The 25147-nt window shown below is 45.1% G+C and overlaps 1 protein-coding gene across 3 annotated transcripts in view; it reads right to left on the bottom strand.

Moving 5' to 3' along the window:
* Positions 1 to 25147, bottom strand: part of LOC147422284 (uncharacterized) — a 38831-nt gene that overhangs the window by 2467 nt on the left and 11217 nt on the right. For 2 of the 3 annotated variants that reach the window (XM_086502766.1, XM_086502764.1), the window contains exons 2-7: positions 3083 to 3179; positions 2868 to 2957; positions 2506 to 2583; positions 1463 to 1537; positions 499 to 551; positions 261 to 411 (exon numbers count right to left, since the gene is read on the bottom strand). In XM_086502766.1, coding sequence (XP_086358892.1) covers positions 261 to 411; positions 499 to 551; positions 1463 to 1537; positions 2506 to 2583; positions 2868 to 2957; positions 3083 to 3179 — 544 coding nt within the window. The remainder of the gene's footprint in view (positions 1 to 260; positions 412 to 498; positions 552 to 1462; positions 1538 to 2505; positions 2584 to 2867; positions 2958 to 3082; positions 3180 to 25147) is intronic. The other variant, XM_086502765.1, reaches the window with a different exon arrangement.

Genomic DNA, 25147 nt, shown 5'->3' on the forward strand with positions numbered 1-25147 from the left:
GTATCATGGTCATAAGAGTCTTTGCACTCTTAAAAATCATCCATTCTAAACGAACTTCAAAACAAGCGTAGAAATCAGGTTGTCCCAGCCCTAACAAAATCATAAATGCAATACGGCAACTTCTCCTTAAGTTACTGGAGCTTTGGTTACCTATGGTCTCGACCCTTCTCCTTATTTGAACCATCATAAGGCTTATATTAAGAGCCATGGAACCCCCACACAAACAAATTGAAAGTGCCTCAAGCAAACCTCTTTTTCACCTCCTCTGCAAGTAGGACGGCAGTATCTGGAAGCCTGCCATCCAGATAAAGTAGTTTTGAACCGTCCAAGATTTGAGTGAGGGCACCGTCTGGGAGCTCTTTGGGAGTCAGGGGAGGGTATCCTGGTGAATTAATGCAGGTTCGTGTGTTCCTACAAAGCCATTACACTACCGTGATGTTAAGGACATCAATTTTTCAATTAAAAAAATACCTTGCATTGATTCAGAAAAGCACATACGTTTCTCTATCCACAATAACATACGTGAAGGATGTGGTCCCACTTTCTGAAACCTGCAAAAAATAAAAAGCCGAACATCAAGATAGTTATCTGACAAGTAGAAAATGCATGACCAGTAGCCTTCGCCCTCCCCCACACGCAAAATCTGTAGTGAAGTTGCAAACCTCCACATCAGACCCTTTTCTTACTGTGGAGCATGCTACTTTTCCTGGTTGGTTTTTAAGGTGGCATTAACAGCCTGGATTTAGCTAGGGAGAGAATCCGTCAGCCTTTTTGCGGTGCCAAACTGGTTGAGAAGACAACCTACTGCAAGCTCGGAGACCACCTCTGCTAGACTAGTCCTCTCCATACAACCAGACAATTTTTTTCATCACATTACAAAAGCGGGATGCTAGGGGAACTAGACTTGTGATCTGTAAGCGTTTCATGGACTTTGCTCCTTCTACTAGCACCTCTTAACTTCTCCTACAGATGAAAAGTGTGAGGCATATTAAAGCTATGGCAGGTGATATCGCTCAAGCACCATAGCAGGTGAGAGATAGTGAATGAGAGATGGAGATAGAGAAAGCAGGAGATCGCACGAGCTGGAAGCCAGAAAGAACAGGTGCTTTTATTCTTCATTAGGCAAAGACACGTAAGAAGATTTTGTAGACTTTCCAACTTGTTGACATCGTGGATGATGGGAGATAGTTTATTGGCTTAGAGGAGCTTCACAAGGATAGGGTACGTCAAGCTTACACAGCAAAATGATGGCTGTTCGGAACATCTAGGCAATATACTATTTACAACCACCCTCTCACTCACACATTGAAAGACCAGGAAATTTGATCGTTGATGTGAAGCTCTGCCACATCATTAAAGTAAAATAATACTCAAAAGGGCCTCTTTGCTCAAAAGTCAAAGCTCATGATCATAACCAGGAAGTTCATCACAAAATTGAAGCTACACACATCATTCAACGTACCACTATAAAGGATGTGTCAACCCCATCACCAATCAATTCATCAATCACAAGCTTTCCAAAAGCATCTTCAGCTACCTGCAGCATATGTGGTTGGATTATATGGCCATACACCTTAGTTAAGGGAAACACAACAATTGAACCTACTCTTTTTTACGTTAAGAATTGCACTTTTTGTTCTTCTGAAAGAGCCTTCTGTTAGTTGCCAATCTGGCCTAAGCCTATAACAGTCAAGCTCCAAAAAGATCAAGATGCTCAAGGGGAAAATACATTGGTAAGTCACAAACCAGGCTATGTAAATATGTTTGTATTTGAAAGTGATACTTTCCTGCATAAGAGGACTATTGCTTTGTTTTCTAGAGGTCAGTAGGTCACAAACTTCAGGTGGAGGGCAAGCTGCGAGGCTTCATCACCTCTCAGCCCAGCATCCTGAAGCCTGCCAAGTGTGGCATTGATCCTCTAGCAACAATTTCACTGCGTCAACCGGCATTGTCCCAGCACTACCGTCTAGAGAGGTGCTGTATGGGGCCCTATAGGAGAGTGCCTGGAGCACCTATTTCTAAATATCAGCGATCTGCTGAGACAAGAGGTGCCCACTGGTTACAACAGGGAGGTTCTGACCCAAAAAGTTTCATATCCACCTGTCATGCAAGATAAAGGAAAACCTACAGAAGAATTGCCAGAGCAGTTTAAGGCCATTGATCTCTCTCGTGTAGAAGCTCTTAAGCTCCCAGTGTCCCACAGTTATTCAAGGTTTCGTTTCAGAGGTTGTGCAGTGTTTCTTTGCAAATACTGTAGTTCAATATCTTCACCTCTTACAGGGGGTGCAGAAAAAAACTGTTTGTCTACAGAAAACCCTGCGTAAGTCACCTGCAACTGCTGCTTTGTGCAAAAAATTGGGGTCTTGAAACAAGCAGACATGAATAAGCTGCAGACTTTACTGAAGAGGCGCCAGAGAATTCTATGTGCTGGAACTCATGCAGCAGAGCTTTCACAAACTAATATTTACATGGAGATGTTAAGAGGTCTGAGAATCCAAACTCTACCTTCGAGAGTATCCTAGGTCTTAATCCCAACCTTGCTGCAGCTGTCAGGCAATTACCCGCATTGCCACCTCCTTGAACCTGTACCCCGTGTGAATCAAAGTCAAAGAAAATTTGAAATTTTCAAACAATATTAAAATGTGGCTAGTAGGCAAGCATGCAAACAGCACATGGCAACACGGCTTTTCAATATTTTATCTCTTACTGTAAACTATCCTTTCAAAAGACTACTCAAAAAACCATAAACACAATTCCTTTACTTCTCTATGAAGTTATTAGTTGATTCTGTCGAACAGTAACATGATTCTGAAGAAAACAGGACTGGGAAAAACCATGCATCTATCACTGCCAGCCAAAATTCATACTTTAAAATTAACACTGCGGATCTTTTCATCGGGCTGAGGAAACTGAGCAACTGACGCCAGGTAGTCTATAGAAATTGCTCCACAGCCAGCCTACCAAAAACAAGAACGAATTGAACAACATGGCATCATAGAGTCATAAAGGATTTCTTAACCCTTAACCTGTGCTTTCACCACAAGCACTTGAAGAGTATACAAAAGCATATCTGCTCACATACCACAATGAACTCCTCTGAAGCAACTGATGGCCTCTGCAATATGCCCCCTTCCAAAACGTTGGTTGTTTTAGCTTGTCCTCTGACAGTCAAGGTTGTCCTGCTTTTTTTAAAACAATGTGATACAATTGCAGCTATGTTATCCCAAAACAGATCAGTAACTGAAGGTGCAAAACCAAGGAAACATACTTCCATGTCCTACACTAACATATATTGATCTTCTATAGAAATGAGCAATTCCAAAGAGTGAGCAAGATGTTTTGAGCGAACCAAAAATCGAGCAAACTAATCCAATCAAAGTGAGGATATGTAACGGTTCCACCTAGCATTTTGAAAATGCTTGATTAAACATAAGAGTGTCTTCGAGAAGTAATCCTTAGCATACGTATATAGAAGCTCTGTAGAATTCATTAAGAAATAAATTTGACTAAAGAAGGAACCTGCAAATCAACATATTAACACATCGACCAAATAATTATAATTGTAGCACTTCTCTCCCATTCAAAAAAGCTCATTGACTTCTACAAATGTGTTTTACCCTATATAGTATTCTGCTTGGCAACTATTGTCACGAGGCTGTGACAACCACTAACCTTAATTGTTGGTTTCTTTCCTTGATTTTTATTTAATTTTTGGGACCCTCTTTTCGAAGTCACAAATGGCCGGACATTGTACGGCCAGTGTGAAACAGCCGATGACCGAGAGTTTCACCTGCAACAATGAAGGCCAAGTTGCCACAAGTTGGTCGGGCCAATCGGCATTGAAATCCGAGTAGTAGAAGGTTGGCTAGGCTCAATTCAAAGTCATTTAGGCCCCATGCACACTTTATAAGTTGGTGGGTACTAGGAAATTAACTCAAAAGAGCAAATGGGACACATGGCGGCTCCATGTGCATTTGCCAGACTCATCAACAAGAGGGGGGCGCCCAAAATTGGTCTTGAAGAAGAGAAAGGATGATTTGAGCTCATAAGTGAACTACTGTGTGTGTGAGTAGTGGGTGCAGGCGATCACAGCTTTATTGAAAAGCTTGCCTTCTGCCCTGTTCTATGAAGCACAATGATTCCTCTCTCGTGTACCTATCTCCCCTTTTGAATACAGAAACGTGATGCCCAGCTCAAGGGCTACTCATTTGTATGTACATTTGTGTGGGTTCATGCGTGATTGCCGAGGCAAGAGCCTCTTGTACAGGTACCGGATTAGCTAGTTGCTAATCCCCCACAAGTATAGGTTGATACGAAGAGATTTCACGCAAGAAATCTCATCCGAAATCTAAGGGCAAGTAAGCCCTACACGTGCGGGAGCTCAAGAGCTTGCTACCGATGCAACCGGCACACAAAACTGAGCCCAAAATGGGGTAATACAGCCTGCTGTGTATTTTTGCAGGTTTAGGGTTTTGACCCTTTTTTATCCCTAATAGTTCCAGGAGCTTCGACGAAGCTAGGGAATCATCGTACAGGTGTTCTGGTGCATTTTCGAGGCCAAAAAGAAACAATGCAGCGTGCTGTAAATTCTCACCAGGTTTAGGAAAGTGCTCTAATGCGCCGCGAAAGTCATCTATGTCATGGGGATTTTGTTTGTAAAGCCTCCTATAGCAGTTAAGCTGCTGAAACTGGGCTAGAATAGGCCATTTTCAGCCCAATAAAAGTGGGACAGCATGTAGGGGATTACAAGTTTTTCTCCAAAGTTAATTGAATAAAGAAATACCAAAAGGGGGCCGAACGCGGTGTCACTGTCTGCTTGGAAGCACTCTAGCTGCCAAGCCGTGGTTTGTTTGAGGTGTTAAATTCCAGTTGTGTCGTAAATTTCAAGTAAATTTAATCAAAGTAAAGATCACGTGAAAGCTAAAGTCTACCGCCCTTTAGCGAGTCTAGGGGCCAGTTTCATGGTTCCGTCGACGAACACAATCACTTTTTCCTCAAGAAGTAAGCCTTGGTTGGTTTTCGGCGGAGACACAAGCATAGGAACTTGGAATTACACTATGGCTGACTGAGTGAATGAAGAGGGTTCCTCTTCACAAGACAAGCAGGTTGTTCCTCGAGTGTTGGTTGGCGAGAGTTCATGGCCACCACTGTCTGTGCCTTTTGTTGATGTGAATGCTCCACAAGTTCGAGGTTTTATGATTAGACAACTAGACGAGGACGCGTTTAGGACAAGGTTGGTTGTTGCTGTGAATGTGTTCTCTTAGTTGGTGCAGAATCTCACGTTTATGGAATTTTTGCAAGCTCCACCAGTGTCACAACAAACAAGGCAACTTTCTCATGCAGTAGAGCCCGTCGAGGCTCAAGCCCAGGTTCCTTATGCATCCCAACAAGGCAGGGAGCACTTGCATGTTGCAAAGTCAGTTGGGGCTCCAAGACAAATTCCTTCTGTCCACAAACAAGTGGTTAAAACGCCAATCCCACACGCTTTACCGGTTCAGCTAACCACCTTTCAGAGTCCAAATGTTGGCATGAATGGACAGAGAGTTAATTTCCAAGCTATTCATCAGGTTTTTTCCACCACCCACGGTACATCCTGGGTATTTCGGAGGTGGATCTGTCTCAAAGCATGATTGGTTATGCACATGGAAACCAGCAGGACCTGCTAGGAACAATCTTTGGGGGAATAAAACCGAAGAAGAGTAAGGTGAAGTACTAGGTTGGATGAGACCCTTTTCAAGAAGGTCTTTCACTTGGTTCATGATTTCTTCATTTTGGGCTCATATAAACCAAAGCTTGTCCGAAAGGCTGTCTTGTAGACATCTCCCGGAGCAATTCTAATCTGATGATATCCGCTTTTCAGATCAATCCTATTGAAACAAGAGGATCTCTGAAGTCTGTCACGAATATCATCGATCCTTGGAATTGGGAATCTGTTCTTGATGGTGATTTTATTGAGAGCTCTATAGTCAATGCACATTCTCAAAGATCCGTCTTTCTTTAGTACCAATAAAACCAGAGAACAGTAAGGTGAAGTACTAGGCTGGATGAGACCCTTTTCAAGGTCTTTCACTTGGTTCATGATTTCTTCATTCTGGGCTCGGCTAACACAGTAAGGTGGCCGGTTCGGTGGTGTGGTTTCAAGAATCAAATTAATAGTGTGGTTCTCAGGACGAGATGAGGTAACTCGCCTCGTCTGCCATCTGAGAAACAGTCAACATGTGTGTGCAAAAATTATTGTCGTTCTTTATCCAGTTTAGACATGTTCAATCGTTCTGGCTTTCATTAATTTTGAAATGGCCAAAGCCGATACAATAGGGACGGACTCACCCTTCAATTTTACATCAAGTTCAATTTTCATGCCCTTCTCATTAGTCAAGGTCACTTTCTTGGCCCGATAGTCGACCACGACGGTGTTCTTATGGTACTAAGGGATTCCTAGGAGGACGTCACACCCTTCCAAAGGCATGATGTAAAAGTCCTCGTGCCCTAAATTCCCCTCACAATGCAAACAAAGTTTGCCAATGACAGTTGTAATGGCTACATTCCGTCCAAGCACCGCTACATGTCACAAACTCGTGACGTGGCTGCCCAGTACACACACACACGCCTTCCCCTTGGCATGGACAATCCCAGGCAGGTTCAGGGAAAATGCTGACGTGACAGGTTCAGTAAAATGCTAAGGTGGGATGGCTGTACGGCAGCCCCGCAAAACGCAGCGCATTCTACGGAAAACCATACCGCTTGATGACGTAGCAACCGCGTACGGCAGCATTTTGGGCAGCTTTTGGCTACACGAATTCAGGGCTGAATTGTTACGCAACAGCATGAGAAAGAGAGAGAGAGATCTTTTGAAGGATTGCTTTATTTTTAAAAGGCTTTTGATTTTCAGCTTTTGGGGCTCTGCTTTTGGCATCCCTTGTAAACCCTTTATAAGTGTGGGCAGGCCTCCCACTTCTCAGAGCATCTGGACGCAGAGTCTGAGAGTGAGAGCCTCCCACTCCCTTGTGCTTTGAGTTGCAGATTAATACAAAAAGAAATACCGAAAGGGGCACCAATCTTTGGGGCCGGTATCTCTAGGCACGGAACTCCGCCGGGCGAGTGTCAATTGATTGTGAACTGTGAACTGTTTTGAAGTCAATTCGTGTGGTGTCGCGGTAGAATCTCGACTTGGAGTGTCCAAGTCTGTTACAGTGGTATCAAAGCACGGCCGATTTCTCTTCTACCGGGAAATCCGATCCTTTTTATGCGGCACTTATGGCTTCAGACAGAGATCAGCCGACTTCCTCTGCATCCGGAGATGCGGGAAGAGATCACAACGAACATTCACGCGAGGACTACGGCCCGCCCCGGCCTACTCAGGCGGAGCTAAAGAGATGGAGCATTGACGATTGATCGACGATGCAACAAAGATGATGCTAAATTTTGCGAAGGACCCGAAATTTGCAAAATTCATGAGCAAGACCTCCTTCGACGAGGTGCACTCACAGTGGCGGCAAACCACAAAACCACCCCTCAAACCGGCACTCAAGAAACCTCCTACTCCAAGGATGTATACAGAGCAAGAATTAGAAGAGGTGATTGATGTACGGATTTCACAGCTTTTTGACGCGCAGAACAAAGCAGAAAAGCACGACAAAAAGCAAAAGAAAGGAACCGACTTCCCGGGTTATTTGGGTCGTCAATCTACATTTGCATCGGCAAGAAAGCAGAAGAAGCGTGTTCAATTTGAAGGAGTACCCAATTCCTCTTCTTCTTCTTCTTCTTCTTCTTCTTCTTCTTAGAGTTCTTCTAGCTCCTCTGACTCGAACGAAGAAGACAGAAAAGGTAAAAAGCAAAGCTTCGGAAAGGGCAAGAAAAAGGCAAAGAAGTCTAAATCTCGCCCAGTTGTTGACAGTTCTACAGAGGACTCGTCTTCGAATAGTTCAGACTTTGACGACAACAGCTTTTATGCAAAGAAGAAGAATTTTTATAAAGCCAACCAGTATGACTTTCTGGAAGATAAAAGCAAGAAAGTCCGAGAGTTTAAGGAAGGTGGACAGTCAATTAAATTTGACACGTTTTCTGGTTATAGAGATGCTTCGAAGGCTTTGGCCTTCATTCAGCAGTTTGACATAGCTTTCTCCGGAGGCCGTTACTCAGAGCACTCCAAGATCCGGAGGGCTACCTCTTACTTCAAGGGAAATGCTCGAACGTGGTGGTCCACGCTTCTATTGAACAAGACAGCGTCAGTTAATGGCTTAAAAGGCTTTTTATTTCTTCTTGGTTGACTCGAGAGTACGAAGTTGAACGAACGCGACAGACGAACTGCTTGGAAACATCTTCGGATGACCAAGAAGGATACATTGGACGCATATTGCGAGAGATTCTGGAGCTCTTTTCCACCAGCCTCTTCATTTAAGAAGATCTCGTTCAAAGAACAGATTGAGCGGTTTACCTTGGAACTTCCTACAGAGATCCAAGATCACTGCTTAGAGCAAAAGTCACATTCCATTCAAGGACTGATGAGTCATACGAAACGGGTTTCGCCATTCACTCAGGCAGTTTGACCTACCCCACAGATGAAATCACGATGCAAAGGACCGAACAAACTTTGAACAATGAAAGTAGAAAGAGGAAGAGCAACCCACAAAAGAAAGAAAAGGATGCACGACCCAAACTCACTTCGAGAGAGAGAGCTCTCTACATCAAAGAGGGGAAGTGCTTTGGATGCAGGAAACTGGGCATATTTCCGCGAAGTGCCCTAGAAAGGCACCGAAAGAACAGAGCGACAAGGATGAAGACAGGGCAGAGGGTTCGAAAGCAACTGAGGAACGTGGACGAAAAGGCAAGATGAAAGCAGGATTGGTTCCAGATTGCATGGATACTGACCCAAGCACGATTGATGAGAGTACAGAACTTTGTCGAGCTTGGGGCAAAGTGAGAGGCCAAGAAGCCCTGATCTTCTTTGATGGAGGAGCCAAGGCCAACTTCATTTCACCTGAATTGGCGGTGCGGCTCGAGATCACACCCGATTGGATGGGACCACTAGCAGAGGCAGTTCTAGCAGCACCCGGCAGAGACGTAGCCATTACACCTATCATTGGCAAACTTCGGTTGCATTGTCAGGGGTATTTGGGGCATGAGGACTTCTACATAATGCCCTTGGAAGGTTGTGATGTCCTCTTGGGAATTCCCTCGTACAACAAGAACAACGCCGTGCTCGACTATCAGCCGAGAAAAGCGACTTTGACTACAGAGAAGGGCAGAACCATTGTACTTGATGTAAAACTTAAGGGCGAGTTTGTCCCTATTGTATCGGCTTCGGCCGTTTCAAAATTAATGAAATCCAATCTGTTTGTTTACTCGATCTTTTTGAGAGAGATGAATGATGAGAATAGGACAAATATGTCTGAACTTGATAAAGAGCGTCAAGATTTTCTCCACACTCATGCCAATTGCTTTTCAGAGGGCCTGCCTTCACTTCCAGATTGTCCATGTGCAGGGACTGAAGAATTTGGTGGCAGATGCTTTGTCCCAGAAGCCGTCGGTTCTGGCTATTTCCGCGATACATCATGGGAGCTTCGAGGATATGGTCGATCAGTACGCCACAGATATAGATTTTGCAGATATTTTCACTCAAATACGAAATGGGGAGAGAGTAGCAGGATATTCCATTCGGGATGGCTACTTGAGGAGAAAAACCATGTTGTGCATTACACAGCCGTTGAGGGAAAAGGTTATGACCGAATGCCACTGTCCACCTTTTAAGGTGGACGAGTTTGTGTACTGTTGCTTGGTATGCCAGAAGGTCAAGTTTGATAGGCATAAAGCACAGGGATTGTTACAGCCTTTGCCCATACCCACCCGCACCTAGGCAAGTATTGCAATGGATTTCATTTTTGATCTCCCGGGAACACAGAGTGGTCACGATGGTATCTGGACTGTTATTGACAGATTTAGCAAGCAAGCTCATTTCATTCTAGTGAAGAAAACGGTCAAGCCGGATCACTTAGAGACACTGTTTGTGGCCCAGATCTTCAGATTACATGGCATGCCTGAGACGATTGTCTCCGACAGGGACCCCAGATTCACGAGTTTGTTTTGGAAGGCAATTTGGGAGAACATAGACACGTGGTTGCAGTTCTCGTCATCGTTCCACCCGCAGAATGACGGCAAGCAATCCGAGATGGCCAATTCAGTGGTACTAGATTTATTGAAGTCTTACATCTCGGATCAGAAAACTCAATGGGAAAAGTATTTACCTTTGGTGGAATTTGCCTACATAACACGATACACTCTTCGACGGGGAAGGCGCCATTTGAGATTATTGAAGGTGCTACGAAGGTTCCACCCTTCCTAAGCACGAAAGATAAGATTTTTGAAGACGATGAGTACACGCGTGACTTGGACACGGCTTTTGCCAAGGTCCGCGAGGCTTTTCAAAAATCTCAAGAAAGACAGAAAAAGGCAGCAGATCGCCATCGTCGCGATTTGAAATTGAAGAACGATTGGGTGCTCTTATATTTTGAGAAGGCACACCTGAGAAAGAAAAAGAGAAAGGAGAGGCTTTTTCCAAAGCTGAGTATGAGATACTATGGACCTTTCCAGGTCTCCGAAAAGATAAATGATGTCTCCTTCCGACTGAAGCTACCCGAAACTTGGAGGATTTACAATGCTTTTCATGTGAGTCTCTTGAAGCCCTTTAAAGGCGATGTGCTCGAAGATGGGGAGCGTGATGAGCAACCCGAAGTGGAAGAAAACGAGGAGATCCTTGTTCCCGAACAGATATTGGCACATAAAGACAGAAAGATTAAGGGTAAAGTGATAAGGCGGTTCTTGGTTAAATTCAAGAACTATCCTGCATTGGATGCGAAGTGGATGGAGGAGGAGGGGACCTAGCTGATACTCCTCAGATTGTGAATCTTTACCTTGAAGCTTTTGGTTTAGCATAGTCTATTCCAATTGGAACCCCGAACTCAGCTTAGCCAGAAATCTGGTGCAACGGGTATGCACAAGAGGGATGTTACTCCACTCCTTTGTCAACAGATGCCTCGATTTTTGATACTAGAGTCATTGATGTCTCTTTGAGCTTCAGGGATACTGAGAGTTGACAATATTCTGCTGCAATGACTTTATGAACTGGAATTCCCAATAATATAATACTGATTTGTTCTTGACTTGTTTAAGTGCAGGAATTGATAGACGAAATGACTGCAACATTTTGGTCTGAATGATCTCGATAGACATGGTTGCAATAGGGATTAGTCAATCGGGCATATATAAGGTCTTGAGTGGATCTAGATGCGATTGCTAATTGCGTTGCCGATAATCATGGTCTGAGATCCGAATGAATGTTGAATGTGATTTGTCATGTGATGTCCTGTGATGTCAAGTAATGTCCTATGATGTCGTGTGATGTGACTACTGATTGGTACATATGCTAGATGTGTGTTCCTAGTGCGTCGATACTAACAGCTAGTGTCTGCTAAGACAGTTTATGGCTTATGTCTGTTTTGCAGGCGTAATCGATTACAATGCTTTCAAGAGGGGGGTATGTCACAAACTGGTGACGTGGCTACCCAGTACACACACACACCTTCCCCTTGGCATGGACAATCCCGTGTTGGAATTAGGGTTGCAGAGAAACGCACACAGCTTGGAGAAGACGAAGGAAGCTCAAGGCACACAACTGAGAGTCTGTTACTTAGTGTGCAATTAAAAAAATAAATAGCCCTAGAGTGATGGGCGTATATACAATGCACGGGGAAAAAAACCTCCTAGAGAGGGAAAAAATGCCCCGACGGTCCTAGTGTGTTCACACACATCACTACCACATGTATATGGTAACAAATCCCCCCTGGAGTGATGCGATGAACAAAAGCTGGCACATGAGTAAAGGGAAGGGGAAGTGCCATGCCCTAAGGACATGTGTCACAAGACGGGCACCACGTGCCAATAGAAAAGAACAGACTAAACAGACTTTTAGCACTTCAATAACAAATGAACTGAGAGAGAGAGAGAGAGAGAGAGAGAGAGAGAGAGAGACGACACGCGACACGGAGTGGCAGAATTCCACCCCAAAGAGTATTGGCCCCAAACTTTGGCGCCCCTTTCGGTATTTCTTTATATTGCATCAACACAGTACAAGTCGGTACTCCAGACTCTGCACGTTCTCTAGGAAGCATGCCATAGAATGAGCCCTTCGCACGTATTTAAAGGCCCTTGGCCTATGAAAAGCACGGGCAACACGTGCCAATAGAAAAGAACAAACTGAACAAACTTTTAGCACTTCAATAACAACTGAACTGAAAGAGAGTGACGACACGGAGTGGCAGAATTCTACCCCAGAGAGTATTGGCCCCAAACCTTGACACCCCTTTCGATATTTCTTTATATTGCATCAACACAATACAAGCCGGTACTCCAGACTCTGCATCTTCTCCAAGAAGCATGCCAGAGAATGAGCCCTAACCTCATATTTAAAGGCCCTTGGCCTAAAAAGCAATTACAAAGAAAAACCTTCAAACTCGAAAGCATTTGGTCCAAAAGCAAAGCCAAAAAGCTGCCAGCGCAATTTACGAAAATCCGTACAGTCCTGCCACGTCAGCACCGCCAATGTGAAAAGCGGAAATCCGTACAGTTCCGCCACGTCATCAACCAGTGTGATTTTTGGAAATCTGCCACGTCATCAGCCTGCTTCGCAAGTTCTTGTGTGTGTGTGTGTGTGTGTGTGTGTGTGTGTGTGTGTGTCTTGCTTTATTTCCTTTATGTCACTTGGGGCCCCATCGGACGGGGTCCCCATAAGTTGGTAGGACTTCTTCTGTTACTTGTTCTTCTTAGGGTTTAGGCCCCTCGGCCGGCATCTGCAAGTTGGCTCCCTTTTTTAGGGCTTTGACACGTCAGCAGTTTGTGACATCTCCCCTTCTTGAAAGAGAGTAATCGTCCGCGATTACAACATATCTGCAAAACAACTCAAGTTAGCTCAAAAATTTCCGAGGGACATTCAGTTTGCTCTTTTTGTTAAGGAGTTAGTTAGCTTCTCCTATCGGCTCTTTTGATCAAGGAGTTAGCTTCTCCTTTCGTCCGGATCGGAACTCTTGATATTCCGGCATAGCAAAATTAGCCATCACACCCAAACCGTACTGATCTTCCACGGGTGTCTTGATGCACTAAAATTACATACCCTAGCAATCTCATCCAATTAGGAATATTCAGTGGTTGGCACATCATAATGCAACACAAATGCTCACATATGCATGTTACAAGACATAGAAACATCAAGCCGCCGATGAACACTCCTCCCGCATAACCTAAGAAGGTCCGGGCCGGGAGATAATCAACGACTCCCTCATCACTCCTCCCGTATAACCTAAAAAGGTCTGGGCCGGGAGATATAGAGGCCTTTTACAACCAAACCCCCCCAGACCGCAACCTACGTCGTTTGGAGGTGCTGAGAGTAACCACTGTTCAGACTTCTTAATACTCCTCCCGCATAACCATCCATGACCAAGCCGGGAGTCAAAACAACACTTTTCAATCATCATTTCTCACTACTCCACCCGGGAGTAAACTCACCAATCATTCAAACCAGTATTACAACCAAAGTCAAACAATTCAAATCGGCACCAAGACAGGTTCAAAACAAATACCATCCATTTCAAACAAATTCCAAACAGGATCACCAAACAAGTTCTCAAACAGATTTCAAACTTAAAAAGCAATCTCGACATCAGTCGAGCTCGAAAAGTCGGCTGACTTTATCCTGGAACCTGCACCAAAAATTTAGGGTTGGATTCATTCCATAGGATAGTAGCCGAGCACAGCATGGTCCATCAGCTCTTGGACAAACAATGTTTCTTTGGCGGCGATGGTAGTCCCAAGATAGCAATCGCACTGGACCTCCAAGGTCATCTGATCGTGAAGAGACATCTATTAGGAGATGTCGAGAAACTTCAAGTTATAATCTGCTAGGGCTTCCATGGCAAGCATTTCAGGATACCCCACTCTGCCAGAAGTTGCACTCTGAAGGAAGATGTCAGAAACCATATAACTTCGGGCAAAAAATTCTTGAAAGCTTGCCAAGTACTTGAAGTATGCCGCTTGATAGCTATCAACGTCTGCATGGTACTGTCTCTGAGAAAAACAACACCTCGAAACAAATCTTGGATCCTTCTCTTGCAAGTGATCTTAATAGCTTATGCCCTGTAAGACATGAGCGGTGCGCCCGATGCGCGATGAAGTAAGGGTGGGAGTGGCTAATAAGTCCGAGGTCGGAGCTCGAGGATACCTCAAACAAAATTCCAATAACTCTGTCTGCTCTTTTGTAAGACCAGTATGCTTTCAGAAAAGCACACGCCTGATGCTCTGATACCACTGTCACAAGACGGACACCACGTGCCAATAGAACAGAACAGACTGAACAAACTTTTAGCACTTCAATAACAAATGAACTGAAAGAGAGAGACGACACGGAGTGGCGGAATTCCACCCCAAAGAGTATTGGCCCCAAACCTTGGCGCCCCTTTCGGTATTTCTTTATATTGCATCAACACAATACAAGCCGGTACTCGAGACTTTGCATCTTCTCTAGGAAGCATGCCAGAGAATGAGTCATAACCTCATATTTAAAGGCCCTTGGCCTGAAAAGCAATTACAGTGAAAAGCCTTCAAACTCAAAAGCATATGGTCCAAAAGCAAAGCCAAAAAGCTGCCATTGCAATTTGCAGTAATCGGTACAATCCTACCACGTCAGCACCACCAGCATGAAAAGCAAAAATCCCTACAGTTCTGCCACGTCATCAGCCAGTGTGATTTTCGAAAATCTGCCACGTCATCAGCCTCCTTCGCAAGTTCTTGTGTGTGTGTGTGAGTCCTGCTTTATTTCTTTTATGTCACTTGGGGCCCCATCAGACAGGGTCCCCATAAGTTGGTAGGACTTCTTCTTCTGTTACTTGTTCTTCTTAGGGTTTAAGCCCCTCGGCCGGCATCTGCAAGTTGGCTCCCTTCTTTAGGGCTTTGACACGTCAACAGTTTGTGACAAAAAGCCTTCAAACTCAAAAGCTTCTGGTCCCAAAAGCAATGCCAAAAGCTGCCAACGTAATTTACGGAAATCCGTACAGCCTGCCACGTCATCAACCAACGCAAAACGCAGCAATCCGTACAGCATGCCACGTCATCAACCAGTGCAATTTTTTAAAATCTGCCACGTCATCAACAGCTACACAATTTCTTGTGTGTGTGTGTGTATGTGGGTCCTGCTTTATTCCTTTTATGTCATTGGGGCCCCATCGGACGGGGTCCCCATAAGTTGGTAGGACTTCTTCTTCTGTTACTTGTTCTTCTTAGGGTTTAGGCCCCTCAGCCGACATCTGCAAGTTGGCTTTATTCTTCAGGGCTTTGACACGTCAGCAATTTGTTACATCTCCCCTTCTTGAAAGAGAGTAATCGTCCGCGATTACAACATATTTGCAAAACAACTCAAGTTAGCTCAAAAATTTCCGAGGGACTATATATTTGCTCTTTTTGTTAAGGAGTTAGCTTCTCCTTTTGGCTCTTTTGGTCAAGGAGTTAGCGGAGCTCTTGATATTCTGGCGTAGTAAAATTAGCCATCACACCCAAACCATACTGATCTTCCACGGGTGTCTTGATGCACTAAAATTACATACCCAGGCAATCTCATCCAATTAGGAATATTCAGTAATTGGCACATCACAATGCAACACAAATGCTTATATATGCATGTTACAAGACACAACAAACAGCGCCGTTGAGCACTCCCCCGAGACAAACGGTCTGCGGTACGAAGCTACTCAATGACTACCTCGTCACTCCCCCCGCAAATAACCTAAAAAGATCCGGGCCATGAGCTCAGAGGACTGTACAACCAAACGCTCCCCAGACCGTAGTCTGCGTCGCTTGGAGGTTCAAGCATACAACCAAACGCTCCCCAGGCATCAGCCTGCGTCGTTCGGAGGTTTTCTAGCATACAACAGAACGCTCCCCAGGCATCGGCCTGCATCGTTCCGAGGTTCAAACAATACCAAAACAGTATTTCTCACTTCTCCACCCGAGAGTAAAATCACCAATTATTGAAACCAGTATTAAAACCAGAGTCAAACAATTCAAATCGGCACCAAGACAGGTTTAAAACAGATAGCATCCATTTCAAACAATACTTTCTCAAACAATGTTCAAAAGTATCTAACTAGAAAACAACTAGAGAGGTCATTCAGGGTTTTGTTCAGACAACCGAACTTTGAGGACGATGGGCTTGCCCTTCTACATCATGGTGATGGTTCGGTTCCGGACCTGGAGAGTTGCATCATTCTTGTCGTGCCAGGGCATGCCCAAGAGAACGTCGCAATTGCCCAACTTCAAAATGTGGAAATCAGCTTTTCCATGATAATCTTGTATAGTCACTGGAAGTGCACCAATGAGCGGTACCACTTTCTGAGTTTGCCCTGTGGCTAGCTCAACTTCAATTTCTCCACCCTCTGCATCATAATCAAAGTGCATCTGCTTCAAGAATTCTGGATGGATAAAGTTCTCCATAGCTCCGCGGTCAAAGAAAATAAGGCCTTTCAAGCCGTTGCTTTTCCATAAGCTCTGCATAATTCATTAAAACTCTTGCGGTGTATACCATAAATATCGGGTACTAGTCCAATAGCAGGTCTATTCTTCTTGGTCGAAGGTTTTTCTGTGGTAAACTCTAACTTTCCTTTCATGAGCTTGTAGCGGACCGCAGCATGGTCCATAAGCTCTTGCATGGTAGAGACTTGCTTGGAGAGACAATATTCCTAAAATGGTGATGCTAGTCCAATGGTGTAGCGCTCGCACTGGTCCTCTAAGGGAATGAACTTAAAGAAGGACACCAGAAGGTACACGTCGAGAAACCTTTGGTTATAGTCGTCCATGGTTTCGGTGGCAAGCGTTGCCCCACTCTGCCAAAATCTGACTTCAAACATCGAAGTCATGTAACTACGTGCAAAACTGTCTTGAAAGCTTGTCAGGTCCTTGGAGCCTGCGGTTGTGTCGCGATTGAACTCCACCATTGCATAGCATTATCTTTAAGAAATCCCGCTGCTCGAGAAATCTTGGATTCTTCTGTATAGTTTCCCAAAGCATAGATGTTGTCGAATTGCTGTAGGAACTGCAATGCTTTCTTGCGATCTTTCACCCAAGAAAAAGTGAAAAATTTGATTGTCGCGCCACCATCTTTATAATCTTTGGGTTGGTTAGGCGCATATCCCGGATATGGATAATAAGGGTATCCATATGCGCTCCAACCATTGTAGCCTGGTGGCGGTGGCAAAGGCGGTTGCACTGGATTAGGGTCAGATGGCTGCACCATATTCCTGAAGACTCCCTTGATCGGAACAGACGACTGAGAAGGTTGCCGGTTGCTCTCGTACTTTCTGGTGCCAGAGGAGGAGGTACCACCTGGGGCATGAGAGAAGGTAACATGTAGCTCAAAAATTGTTGAAAACTTTGCAGCATCGGAAGATTCTGCTGAGGATGCCACAAACGAATGTCATGAAGTTCGTTGAGCAAAAACTGCAAATATTCTACTGAATCCATGAATTCCAAGCCTTGGGTTCTTAATGGCTTATGCCTTGTAAGACACAGAAATGAAGACAGGAGCACGCCTGATGCGCGATGAAGTAAGGGTGGGAGTGGCTAATAAGTCCGGGGTCGGAGCACAAAGCTAAAATTTCCAATGAACTTTTGAAAGTGCAATCTTGCTATGTCTGCTCCTTGGTAGGACCGGTATGCTTTCAGAAAAGCACACGCCTGATGCTTTGATACCACTATCACAAGACGGGCACCACATGCCAAAAGAAAAGAACAAACTGAACAGACTTTTAGCACTTCAATAACAACTAAACTGAGAGAGAGAGAGAGAGAGAGAGAGAGAGAGATGACACGCGACACGGAGTGGCGGAATTCCACCCCAAAGAGTATTGGCCCCAAACCTTGGCACCCCTTTCGGTATTTCTTTATATTGCATCAACACAGTACCAGCCGATACTCCAGACTCTGCACCTTCTCCAGGAAGCATGCCAGAGAATGAGCCCTTGGCACATATTTAAAGGCCCTTGGCCTATAAAATCAGTTTACATGAAAAGCCTTCAAACTCAAAAGCTTCTGGTCCCAAAAGCAATGCCAAAAGCTACCATCGTAATTTACGAAAAAACCGTACAACCTGCCACATCATCACCCAGCACAACGTGCGGAAATCTGTACAGCCTGCCATGTCATCAACCAGCACAATTTTCAAAAATCTGCCACGTCATCAACAACTACGCAATTTCTTGTGTGTGTGTGTGTGGGTCCTGCTTTATTTCCTTTTATGTTACTTGGGGCCCCATCGGACGGGGTCCCCATAAGTTGATAGGACTTCTTCTTCTGTTACTTGTTCTTCTTAGGGTTTAGGCCCCTCGGTCGACATGTGCAAGTTGGCGTTATTCTTCAGGGCTTTGACAAGTCAGCAGTTTGTTACAACATGATCAATCCACAAAGGGGAGTAAGCCCAAAGCTTTGCGAAAAGCTTCGAGCTTCTCACGAGACAATGCCTTTGTGAAAAGATCTGCAAGGTTGTCCTGTGTTCGCACATAAGCCAAGCTGATCTCTCTTGTTGGGAGCCTCTCCCTGACATAGTGGTAATGCACCTCAATGTGCTTTGTGCGAGCATGAAAAACTGGGTTCTTCGCAACTGCCAATGCGCTCTGACTGTTAGTGTAGATAGTGTTGGCAATGTCCTATCCAACACCCAAATCAACCATAAGGCGTATGAGCCATACACACTCAACCGTAGTTGTGAAGACTGCCCTGTACTCAGCCTCACAACTAGAAGTGGCCATAGTAGGTTGCTTCTTGCTCAACCATGATATACATGAACTGCCAAGCATGAAACAAAAACCACTTGTGGACACTCGCGAGTCAAAACAACCAGCCCAATCTGAGTCCGAAAAAGCATGTAAGTGTCACAAACTGGTAATGTGGCTGCCCAGTGTGTACACACACACATCCCCTAGTCCAGGCATGGTGGGCAGAAATGATGACGTGGCTGAAATGGGGACCTTGTTGAAGATTGCTGACGTGGCACTGCAGTACGGAAACCCGGAGAATGCGGCGCGGTGCTGACATGGCATGTACGGACCCCCCCGTGATTTGCGGCACCTATGGCTTCAGGCAAAGATTGATCGACTTCCTCTGCATCCGGAGATGCTGGAAGAGATCACAATGAAGATTCACGCGAGGAGTATGGCCCACCTCGGCCTACTCAGGCGGAGCTCGAAGAGATGGAGCGTCGACGATTGATCGGCGATGCAACAAAGATGATGCTCAATTTTGTTAAGGACCCAAAATTTGCAAAATATATGAGTGAGACCTCTTTTGATGAGGTGCATTCACAATGGAAGAAGACCACAGAGCCACCCCTCAAACCGGCTCTCAAGAAACCTCCTACGCCCAGGATGTACACAGAGCAAGAATTAGAAGAGGTGGTTGATGCACGAATTGCTCAGCTTTTTGACGCGCAAAACAAAGCTAAAAAGCACGACAAAAATCAGAAGAAAGGCGCTGACTTCCCGGGTTATTTTGGTTGTCAGTCTACTTTTGAATCAGCAAGAAAGCAGACGAACGTGTTCGATTTGAAGGAGTACCCAGTTCTTCTTCTTCTTCTTCTTCTTCTAGCTTCTCTGACTCGAGCGAAGAAGACAGAAAAGGTAAAAAGCGAAGCAAAAAGCAAAGCTTCGAAAACGGCAAGAAAAGGCAAAGAAGCCAAAATCTCGCTCCGTGGTTGACAGTTCTACAGAGGACTCGTCTTCAGATAGTTTAGACTCTGATGACAGCAGCTTCTACGCAAAGAAGAAGAATTTTTATAAAGCCAACCAGTATGACAATCTGGAAGACAAAAGCAAGAAAGTCCAAGAGTTTAAGGAAGGTGGACAATCAATTAAATTTGACACGTTTTCTGGTTATAGAGATGCTTCGAAGGCTTTGGCCTTCATTCAGCAGTTTGACATAGCTTCCTCTGGAGGGGGTTACTCAGAGCACTCCAAGATCCGGAGGGCTACCTCTTTCTTCAAGGAAATGCTTGAACTTGGTGGTCCACGCTTCTATTGAACAAGACAGCGCCAGTTAAATGGCTGAAATCTAAAAGGCTTTTATTTCTTCTTGGTTGACTCGAGAGTACGAAGTTGAACGAACGCGACACACGAACTGCTTGAAAACATCTTCGGATGACCAAGAAGAATACATTGGACGCATATTGCGAGAGATTCTGGAGCTCTTTTCTACCAGTTCATTTAAGAAGATCTCGTTCAAAGAACAGATTGAGCGGTTTACCTTGGGACTTCCTACAGAGAGCCAAGATCACTGCTTAGAGTAAAAGTCAGATTCCATTCAAGGACTGATGAGTCATGCGAAACGGGTTTCGCCATTCACTCAGGCAGTTTGACCTACCCCATAGATGAAATCATGATGCAAAGGACCGAAAAGACTTCGAACAATGAAAGTAGAAAGAGGAAGAGCAACCCAAAAAAGAAAGAAAAGGATGCACGACCCAAACTCACTTCTCGAGAGAGAGCTCTCTACATCAAAGAGGGGAAGTGCTTTGGATGCAGGGAAACTGGGCATATCTCCACGAAGTGCCCTAGAAAGGTACCGAAAGAACAGACCAACAAGGATGAGGACAAGCCAGAGGGTTCGAAAGCAGCTGAGGAACGTGGACGAAAAGGCAGGATGAAAGCAGGATTGGTTCCAAATTGCATGGGTACTGACCCAAGCACGATTAATGAGAGTACAGAACTTTGCCGAGCTTGGGGCAAAGTGAAAGACCAAGAAGCCCTGATCTTCTTTGATGGAGGAGCCAAGGCCAACTTCATTTCACCTGAATTGGCGGCACGGCTCGAGATCACACCCGATCGGATGGGACCACTAGCAGAGGCAGTTCTAGCAGCACCCGGCAGAGACGTAGCCATTACACCTGTCATTGGCAAACTTCGGTTGCATTGTCAGGGGTATTTGGGGCATGAGGACTTCTACATAATGCCCTTGGAAGGTTGTGATGTCCTCTTGGGAATTCCCTGGTACCACAAGAACAACGCCGTGGTCGACTATCGGCCGAGAAAAGCGACTTGACTACAGAGAAGGGCAGAACCATTGTACTTGATGTAAAACTTAAGGGCGAGTTTGTCCCTATTGTATCGGCTTCGGCCGTTTCAAAATTAATGAAATCCAATCGGTTTGTTTACTCGATCTTTTTGAGAGAGATGAATGATGAGAATAGGACAAATATGTCTGAACTTGATAAAGAACGCCAAGATTTTCTCCACACTCATGCCGATTGCTTTTCAGAGGGCCTGCCAGGTGAGTTACCACCCGCTCATCTTGAAGATCATACTATTGATCTGATACCTGGAAGCACATCAACGAACCGGCCACCTTACCATGTGAGCCGAGCTCAGAACCAAGAAATTATGAACCAAGTGAAAGACCTCTGGAAAAGGGTCTTGTCCAGCCTAGTACTTCACCGTACTACTCTCCAGTGTTGTTGGTTTTGAAGAAAGACGGATCTTGGAGAATGTGCATCGATTATAAGCTCTCAACAAAATCACCATCACGGATCCGGAGGGCTACCTCTTACTTCAAGGGAAATGCTCGAACTTGGTGGTCCACGCTTCTAATGAACAAGACAGCGCCAGTTAAATGGCTGAAATTTAAAAGGCTTTTTATTTCTTCTTGGCTGACTCAAGAGTACAACGCAACATTCGACTGTTGGAACCATCTGCGGATGACCAATAAGGATACATTGGACGCATATTGCGAGAGATTCTGGAGCTCTTTTCTACTAGCCTCTTCATTTAAGAAGATCTGGTTTACCTTGGGACTTCCTACAGAGATATCCAAGATCACTGCTTAGAGCAAAAGTCAAATTCCATTCAAGAACTGATGAGTCATGCGAAACGGGGTTTTGCCATTCACTCAGGCAGTTTGACCTACCCCACAGATGAAATCATGATGCAAAGGACCGAACACACTTCGAACAATGAAAGTAGAAAGAGGAAGAGCAACCCAAAAAAGAAAGAAAAGGATGCACGACCCAAACTCACTCCTCGAGAGAGAGCTCTCTACATCAAAGAGGGGAAGTGCTTTGGATGCAGGGAAACTGGGCATATCTCCGAGAAGTGCCCTAAAAAGGCACCGAATGAACAGGATGAAGAAAGCCCAGAAAGTTCCAAAGCAGCTGAGGGACGTGGCGGAAAAGGCAAATAAAAAGCAGAACTGGTACCACATTGCGTGGGACCAAGGAGCCAAGGCCAACTTCTTTTCACTTGGAATTGGTGGCTCGATTTGGAATTACGCCGACAGGTTGAAGCCACAGGTGGAGGTAGTTTGCGTGGCACCTGGACGGGATGTTGCCATTACACCAATCATTGGCAAACTTCATTTGCAATGACATGGGTGTTTAGGGCACGAGGATTTCTACGTATTTTCCTTGGGAGATTGTGACGTCCTACTCGAAATCCCTTGGTACCACAAGAACAACGTCGTGGTTGACTACCAAGCCGAGAAAACGACTTTGACAAAAGAAGGGCTCAAAGATTGTACTTGATGAACTTCAGTTTCTTTACTCAAATTTTTTTTTTGGGAGAGAACTAAACGATGAATGAAGGTCGAATATGTTTTGACCTGAACAAAGAACGCCAGATTTTTTTTCTCCACACTCATGCCGATTGCTTTTCAAAGGGCCTGCCAGGTGAGTTGCCACCAGCTCGTCCTAAGGATCATACCATTGATCTGTTACTTAAATCGCGCCATCAAACCGGCCACCTTACCGTGTGAGCCGAGCCCAAAGATACACCTGTTTGGGACACATTGTCTTAGCAGCAGAAGTACAGATGGACCCGGCCAAGATAGAGATTATCTGTGATTGGCCCGAATTGGAGAATGTCCATGAAGTTGAAAGCTTCTTGGACTTATGTTCTTCCTACTGGCGGTTCATCAGAAAGTTTGCAGAGGTTGTTTACCCCTTTGCATTTGTCGACATTGAAAGGAATCCTTTTCTTGTGAGGATCCACAGAAGTGACTGCCTTTCACGAATTGAAACAGAATTTGACTACAGGACCAGTTTTTAACTTTGCCAGATTTGCAGAAGTCGTTTGAAGTATATGGTGATACTTGTGGTCGTAGTCTAGATGCGGTCTTAATGCAAGAAGGCCAATGTCATTTGCCTATGAGAGCCGATTGTTTTCAAGGCCGGAATTGACGCTACATATATGTAAGAAAGAGCTTTTGGCGGCTATCCATGCTCTTAAACAGTAGCCACATTACCTACTCGGAGCCGATTTTACGGTTTTCACAGACGATGGGAGTTTACGCTACTTCTTGTCACAGAAGCAGCTATCGGAAAAGCAGATGCGGTGGGCAAACATCTTGTCACAGTTTACTTCCGGATTGTCCATGTGCAGAGATAGAAGAAATAGGTGGCAAATACTTTGTCTCGAAAGCCGTTGGTTCTGGCTATTTCCGCGATGTATCATAGAAACTTCGAGGATATGGTCGGTCAATACGCCACAGATACAGATTTTGCAGATGTATTCAGTTGAATACAGAAAGGGGAGATAGTAGAGGACTATTCCATTAGGGCAATTTGCTAAGTTAATATATAAGCAAACCAGAGTTAGCACTTTCTAGCAAAAGAGGCAGCAAGAGCACCTTGCTCAACAGGCAACTTCTCAACAAGACCAACCCCGCGACAACTCTGGCGTTTTCTCTCAACAGAAGGGCTAGCGTTTTTGCACCAGATCGGCCAGCGTTTTTGCACTTGCAGATTCCTGACGACAGTAGACAGCAGATCAGCCCTGGCGTTAGCAGATTCCACAGCAACACAGCAGATTTCCTAGCATTAGCAGATTTCCCCGCAAGGTCAGTTTTCAGCCCTAGCGTCTTTGGTTTGCAGATCAACCTCAGCGTTTTTGCAGATCATCGCGATAGAATCAACCATAAGACCAACGTTTTCAGTTTTCAGCCTTTAGCACTCGCAGAACAAGTCCCGAACCTCGCAGATCTCACCTTCCTGCAGCAGTTCCTTGCCGCACGGTGGGATCCATCGAAGTTTGCAGTTTCAGCCTGAAAAACTTTTTCAGCGCGTCGTCGTCGTACCGTCGCCATCGACATCGTCACCGACATAGAGTCAGAATTCAGCACATAGAAGATTTGCAGATTTCAGCCCTTAGAGTTTTCAGATTTCACTCGTCGTCGTCGACATCATCGGCAAGCCCAAGCATTGTAGAGATTTGTGCAATCATAAGTAGACCGCTCTCGCCATAGAGAGTGGGGCCCTTGGAGGAGGGTTTGACAACATTCTGGTGTCGTATTCTCTTCTCTCTCTATCTCTCACTCTCATGCACTTTCATTCACAGTGTTCATCCACTTTGTTTGTGTCCATTGCACTCTCTCACTAAAGGAACGGAAGGCTCTCCCTTCAGTCAGTAAAAGGAACCTTGAGCACAGTTCGGAGCACTCATCTTGAGCAAAGTTCAACATTCATTCCGTTGCACCTTACATTGGTATCAGAGCTTTGGCAGTGTTCTGTATCACTCAAGGAAAGAACCACAAGAACCACAGAATTTTCTTTTTGCTTGTTGAGGTCGCACGTAACCCAAGTCCTCTTGGGCGTGTCGATTCCTAATCGTGTTTTTGAAGAGTGACAGGAATCCCAAGAAAGAAGGGCTTGTCCAGCCTCCCCTTGTACCTCTTCACTCATTGAGAGCGGACCGTGCACTTAGCGGCCGGCCAATCGACGTGAGGTGGGAAAAAGCAACCTTGGTGTGAGCGCAAGGCCGCCAAGGGGTGCGTCCGTGGAAAAGAGCAGAACTCGGGTGAAGAGAAGATCCTTCTTTAACACAAATTGCAAGCGAAAGAAGAACCTCAAGACCCTCAAGAACCTCAAGAACTCAAGACCCCCAAGAACCCAAGACCCACAAGAACTCAAGTTCCTCGTGACCTTGAGACCCAAAGATCACAGTGCATGGTCATCACCCGAAGCGGAATGGATACTTCGCATGGAGGTGATGGGCATGAAAGTAGTGAAGAAGAATTTCCTCACCATGGAGATTTTCCTGACCCTCCCCCTACGCCATCTACGCCCGGGATTGCACCA

Source organism: Adiantum capillus-veneris, chromosome 27 (genome assembly GCF_014529385.1).
Source record: "Adiantum capillus-veneris isolate H3 chromosome 27, ASM1452938v2, whole genome shotgun sequence".
NCBI lineage: Eukaryota > Viridiplantae > Streptophyta > Polypodiopsida > Polypodiales > Pteridaceae > Adiantum > Adiantum capillus-veneris.